This window comes from Varanus komodoensis, unplaced genomic scaffold (genome assembly GCF_004798865.1).
Source record: "Varanus komodoensis strain SLA01 unplaced genomic scaffold, ASM479886v1 scaffold24, whole genome shotgun sequence".
In the NCBI taxonomy this organism is placed as follows: domain Eukaryota; kingdom Metazoa; phylum Chordata; class Lepidosauria; order Squamata; family Varanidae; genus Varanus; species Varanus komodoensis.
This window is the reverse complement of record NW_025335641.1, coordinates 11,126,567-11,133,443: the sequence shown is the minus strand read 5'-3', so window position 1 is coordinate 11,133,443 and position 6,877 is coordinate 11,126,567. Positions and strand designations below refer to the sequence as shown.

Below are 6,877 nucleotides of genomic sequence, written 5' to 3'. Positions count from 1 at the left end.
GGGTGTACTAACTTCTGTGATATACTGTATACTTTACTGTAGTAAATAAAGAAAAGTTACTGGAAAAAATAGTAAAAGGTGTATAATATCAAAGTAATATATTGGGATATGCAAGTTAAAGCTAAGTAGTCTTTCGTCATGAGCTTGGTAAGAAATAGGTATACATCCTTAAATTTATCTCATTATATTGAATGGTACTTTAAAAATTGAGTCCATATGTGAGATGTGATGATAGACATATCAGTGCTACCACAAGGGATTGATGAAAATGTATCAGTTCCCTCCCTCTGCAAAAGCAGCTGCAGAGAGGAGCTTGTGGGTTGGGGCAAGGGGAAGGTGGTGGTTAACCTTTTGTTCCCCTATAGATCCATAGTGCAAATGCACCCCCTGTCCATGCAGCTGCTCTTAGCTCTGGAGAGGAAATGCACAATCACCAGAATACATTTCTGTCAGGATCTGGAGGCCAGAGCCAGAACAACCACCACCACTGTATTTGCAGGATCAGTCCCAAGCCCTGCTTGAGCTCTCATTCTACTGATGGGATTCCTGGGGGAAAGCTATATAAGAGCAAGCTCTTCCTTTCAGAAGTGGCCTCAGCAGCATAGGTCTTTTTGCAGGTGCAGTGCCTGTACTCTGCCTGACTGTTCCCGCATCTTCCCTGTCTCCTGCCTTGCTGTGTTGCCTCAGCAGCACAGGGCCTCCTGTTCGCTGCTGTGCCTGCAGCCTCCCTGATCTATCTTGCTCCTGGTTCTTTCTGTGAATCCTGCCTTGCTGTTGTGTCTGTCTCTTACCTGACCAGTATCCTGCCTTGCTGTGCATCTTGCCTTGCTATGTCCCCTTGCCTTGCCATGTCTTCTGCCCTGTTATCTGGTCTGAGGTACCTACACCAATCTTTGTCCTCCAGGTTCTCAACCCTTGGCTTGTTTCTAACGCTGTTCTGCCCTCATGCATATTCCTGGTTCCTGTACCATGACTGTGAATTATACTTGCTATTAAGTCATGCTTTTGGACGCTGTCTAGCTTGAAGTTCTGTTGTTGTAGTGCCTCTGTTGCTCTTGTCTTGTCTTTGACTGTTCATGTCTTGGCCGCAGACTCTGACAATTTCAATTAGTTGCAGAGGGGCAATCTAATCTTATTTCCTCAGACACTTGAGTCTGGTTCCAAATTGTCCTCAGCCCAGTGGGGAGAAAAATAAAAAGACATTGGGCATTTCAGTCGTTGATTCCCACATCTCATGAAGGTTGGCCCTTCAATGGTTTCCTTCATTTGGTTGAAATTTGATAGAGAACTAGCAACGCAAAGCTTATTTATCCATCAACTGTATTCTCTTACTTCAGGTTGGCATCACTCTTTTCACTGTGTCTCACAGAAAGTCCCTCTGGAAACATCATGAAGTAAGATTTATTTAATCTCTGTTTTAGTTGCATAAAATACATGGCTTTCTTATGAAGATCCTTTGATTACTACATCTTTGTGTAAGAATGAAATAAAGAACCTTAAGCTGTTCTAGCGAAGTCCACCAAATAATTGTGGAAGTGTGTATTTGTTGCTTCATTTAATGCATTTATACTCTGCTGCAGCATCCTGGATCAGAGTTTTCTAGCGCCCTTAAAAAACTAGCTGTATCTAGAATATATCAACTGGATTGCAGTATCCAGATGTGATGCAAATAATGCGCGTATCACTCTGGCTGAGTCTACTGTCTTCAGGAACACGCATAGGTGGCACCCAAGGCCAGGGTATTGCTGTAGGCAGTTTTGGATTGTCTAAATCCAAGCTCAAAGCAAGTTCCAAAATAACACCCTGTGGTGAAGCTGTTTTCAAGGGCAGTGTTGCCCCATCTGACACTGCTTGAACCCTTATTTCTCGATCGGTTCTGTTTTCCTTGAGTATCTCTGTCTTGTCTGAATTAAGCTGTTGTCCTCCTCTGGTCCATTACTGTACCTAGACCTCAGTTCAGGGCCTCTACAGCTACCTTGGAATGTAATGGAAAGAAAACCGGATGTAATCCGATTAGTTATAATATCGAATCCTGTAGATAATAAACAAGATGGAACCTCATAGGCCCAGTTCACTGCTAATATACTCTCTGTTTGTTCTTCTCAGTTTTATCTCCACATGGATGGAAGAGGAAACTACGAGTTCAAAAAGATTACTGAGGACACCATTGAATTTGGGTCTTAAATCTCCTAAGTTCCCCGCACACAGCCTGCCACATGCTACTTCAGTGACAGAGAACAGCACAAGGCATATAAAGACTCTAACATACTGACACGATTTGGCTTCTTCAGCTCAGTAACTAGGAGCAGAATAACACACTATCTAGAACAAGCAGTCAGTGCATTTAATATTATGTTGACTACGACTCATTTGTGTATATGTTGGTTTAATTATTAATATGTACTAAGAATATCCATATTCTTATGGTTTTTAAAAGCCTGCCTAAATTAAATTGGGCCTAAGTCTCTGTAATTTTGATTCATCTTGGGATGTAAACTTACTGAAGTCAACTCATTGGACTTCTTTTGGACCTCCACTTCCCCTGGGGAAGAAACCTTGGGTCACTACCTCCTCTGAGCCCAGTACAACACATAGCATTTTTGTGTCATATCCTGGTGCATCAATTGATGATACCAAATATTACGCTCTTTTCAGGGTAGTACTAGCCAAAACTGCTGCGGCATTAAAAGGGTGCTGAACCATTCCTTTTGCTAAGGTTGTGGTGAAGCTCTGCTTGGAATAGTACTGGCTTCAGGGGAAAATTGAGACCCAAAGCTGCTTTTATAACTTCTAAAGAGATGAGTTTATTCCAGTGGAGATCTTGGGTCCCGTTATCTGTTCACAACTTCCCAGTGCGCCTGTTCAACAAAAAATAAGCAGTGCTGTTTCATTTTGTCTTGTTCTCATGGTCGGAATCATTTGATAGCTCTGGGAAGCTGTGTACAAGTTCTAGATAAAATACTGTAGAAATATGCAGCGTGGATTAAGATTTGTCAGAAGGTTATATTTGCATACAGGATGAATTTTTTAAGTGCATGTTTGATTTTTTTAAATAATGTGTAATGCCTGAGACACAGCAAAGCCGTTCAGTACTGATTTTAGGGTTGCTTGATCTTTTCTTTTTCACTTCCTGTGAATGAGTTCCATAAACACTATTTAATTCTTAACCATAGATGAGCACTTCCCAAACTGGTATGAGGTAATTGCAAACTCCTACATGCTGGTAAGGCTATATATAATAGACTTCTAAAAGTATTAATTTTCCCCTGGAAGCAATTCCTGTTGCCACATGATGATAGGGGATCATTGCCTAGAGTTAACCATATAGTTGGAACTGGAAAGACTGGTTGGCGAAACTGTACTAAGCTGCCGTTTAGACTAGACTCTATACAATCCTTAAAAACCTCTGCAATATGACAAAGTCTGGGTATGTGGTACTGTCCATATGGTGTAATATAAAAATACAGTACATGAAGGCATGCAGTACATGAAGGCATACACTACATATGCAAATAAACGTGGTATCTCTTCTTCACTATGAAGTAAATATGAGTTCTTTGTGATTGCACATCAGATGCATATTAACTCCCTTTCATAGTAAGACTGCTACCTATCACAGTTCCAAACTCCAAGTAGAGTTTGTACTTCTCATACTGTTCCCAAGTCCAGAGTAAACTAGCTGTAAGGTTAAAAGCAACTTAGGTCAGAACATCATTTTACACTTGTCTTATTCACTATGGCAAAGAGGTGGCCTTCTGCACCTGTTACCTGTTCAAATAATTGTACAGACTGATTTGGAGGTTGGTTGTGCTAGCTGACACATGCATACAGTGGAATGATATATTGATGACCATATCATAACACACAAGGTTAACATGCTATCGCATGTAGATCAGCTGGCATAATAGATTGGGCAGAGTTCTTGAAGTAAATGCAACCCATATAATCCCTGTTTTTTGGATTAACTATTTTAGTGGCTCTTCTAGAGAGACTGGCTTTCTCAGACACAACTGTTTCTAAGGAACTGCTATATTTTTAGAGTGGAAAAGCTGCTTTTTAAATATTTGTATTCTTTTTCCAGAGAAGTCTGCACTAAACTTGCCTAATAGCTAGAATTGGTTTTTTTTAAGAATGTTATATTTTTAGAAAGCACCCATTATCTATCATTTGCAGAATGTCTGGAAGGAATGCAGTTCAAGACTGGTCAATAGCAACACTGAAGCACAAATAGAGTTAATTTTGCCTGTCAGACAGCGGATTAACTTTGGTAGCCATCGACCTGTGAAACCAGTCCACTGACTTGAACGCTGGATAAGATGTCAAGAGGAATTGGGTATTCAGATATAGCCTATCCTTTTTAATACCAAGTTCCAATTCTGTCATCAAAATAGGCTTGAACCCATGTGAAGCCAAGTATGAATGCACTACGAACTAGAGCAGTGCTCAGTGGAAGCGGTTTTTTGGGATTATGCTTTTTAGTGCAAACATTTTCAAATATTGTGTGAAAAAAATCCAGATACATGGTTCAACTATGAATTTGTGCTATGTTTTTGTACGTTGATTGTTGATTATATGATTGTTTAAACTGGAAGTTTTGGCGAGATGGGGAAAATGGACAAGAATGGAGCATCCCTATGTCTCATATAGAATTTTGGCCAGGTGTTATTTGGTGCTCTGGTAATCACAGATGGCTTCTATTTCAATGGGAGATGATTGCTGTACTTTATTTGTAGCTTGTAAAGCGCTTTAGGAGGAAAAGCGCTGTATAAATGTAAGATTTTTCTATTTAAGTGCCTCTGGAATAATAAATCTGAAACAAAACAACCTACCTTTTTAAAAAATTGATATCAATAGATTGTCATATCCAACCAATTTGGAACCATGCTATTTTTAACTTAAGATGCTGGTCCCAGGTAAAATGACACATGATCACATGTTTACCTAACTAAAGAATAAACTTGGATACCTTTAAGTCAGAAAAACATATTACTAAAAGAATACATTTGATCTGGTTCTAAGATCAAGTCCCCTTTACATATGTGTGGGTGTATAAATAAGAAGCATCCATGAACTACTCTTTTAACCAAAGGTCTATTCTAAAAAGTGCAGTTCTGGATGTTAAACTGCTACTGCAACTACATTCCTGCTCCAAAACCACTTTTTCCTCCAGCCAAATTCTTACTGTTCTCCTTCATGGAACAAAAGGAGGGAAGGTTTATAGGGATAGATCTTGGACTTGGACTGGGAATGCACACACCATCCTCTACATGTCTTGACCTTTAGTGAGTGATGGTATGAACCCCCCTTAGATCTACAGACAGTCCTTGGGTTACAGATGGCCAAGTTATGGACAGCCCATATTTACAAGCTGCCCTAAAACCTATTAATTTAAAAAACTGAATTAAAGGCCCACTGCAGGAAATCATCCCCATCATGGAGGAAGTGGGAGATGAGGCCTCCAAAGGCACCTCCAGAGCATGCCTTCCTGCCCCCCTTTCTGGAGAGGGAAATCTCTCCAGCATTTCCTTGCTGCAAAGAGAAGGCACTGATTAATTGGGCATATGTAGGGATCCTGACCCCTAACTTCCACAAATGTGGAGGGCCAACTAAATGTGATCCAACTTAAAGAAGAATTTCTGTTTTATTAGAAATGGAATTTTTTTGTAACCCAGGGACTACCTGTACTGCTTTATATGCTTACCTGCGCTAGCCTAAAATTGACATAGCTGATTACTGACTACCCTGCAAAATTCTGTATAAGTGCAACTGTCATACCATTTCATGGTTGTCAAGTGCCATGCCTAAAATAACCCAATGGTGAATGATCCTTAAGATGACATATCTTAATTAAGCTCTTGGAATAGTCTCTTACATGGCTTCCTACATTTTAGATCAGTTGATAGATTTGTAGCATTGTGGCCCCTAGCTGTTAGATGTGAAAGTTGATGCACAATTTTCCTCCATATCTTCTATAACCCAAACTAGACACTTTACTACATTCCAGAGACTTGAAAGCCAACTCCTGTCATGTGAGCAATTATATGGTTCAGTTTATTACTGGAAAGAATAAGCAATTCAAAGTAACTTGGATACTTTTCTCCCTCCCCTAAATACTGGCAAGTATAGAGATATACACAAATTTAGTATATTTTTGGAAAAATTAACAATTGTTCTTCCATGGAGTAAGTCTTTAAACAGGCTTGTTGAATAAAGTCTTAATAATGGTGTGTTCATACTGAAAAGCTTTTTGTGAATCTACAAATTCCCTTCTGTCATTACCATAAAAAAACATAAAAAGTAAAATTTTGGAAGGTAGGCTTATGTCTAGGATTTGCAGAGAATGCAAACGCTGGGCTCTGAATAGCACTCATCAAGTGGTAAGAGAAATTACACAATTTTGTGCAAAGGCTCCAAGCAGCATAGAGTCTGCTGTTCAAAGATTCAAAATCCTGTGGCTTTCAAGAGTTCATTTTTTGGATCCTGGGTTAGAGTCTTTGATGCACATTTGTTGTTGCTTTAAAAACATGGTTATTTTCAAACACCACATTTCACCATGTCATGATCAAGCACTGGAGACATTATTTTCACTCATGTTACCAGTATTTCAATGTCAGCTGTTCAGATGTGCTGTAGTTATGTTGGAGGATATGGTTATGATTTTTCAGGAAATCAGTTGCAGAATTTCCCATTCATTTAGAAAGAGTAGGCGCTGGCAAACATCACAGTGGATGATGCGATAAAGTCAAAGGTAAATTTGGGTAAAACTAGGATTTGCCTCCTTGCCTTATGTGGGGATATGTTAAAGGGGAAAAAAAGATCTCATTCAGTTGTGTTAGATTTCTCATAATATTTTTCAGTATTTTAGTTTTCCACTTCT

At 39.4% G+C, this 6,877-nt stretch overlaps 1 protein-coding gene across 1 annotated transcript in view; it reads left to right on the top strand.

The window, feature by feature from the left end:
- ABCD3 (ATP binding cassette subfamily D member 3) overlaps nucleotides 1-4,824 on the top strand; it is a 36,195-nt gene extending 31,371 nt beyond the window's left edge. Inside the window, exons 22-23 of the mRNA XM_044432339.1 lie at nucleotides 1,338-1,394; nucleotides 2,107-4,824. Coding sequence (XP_044288274.1) covers nucleotides 1,338-1,394; nucleotides 2,107-2,184 — 135 coding nt within the window. The 3' untranslated portion in view covers nucleotides 2,185-4,824. The remainder of the gene's footprint in view (nucleotides 1-1,337; nucleotides 1,395-2,106) is intronic.
- Nucleotides 4,825-6,877: the final 2,053 nt, after the last annotated feature.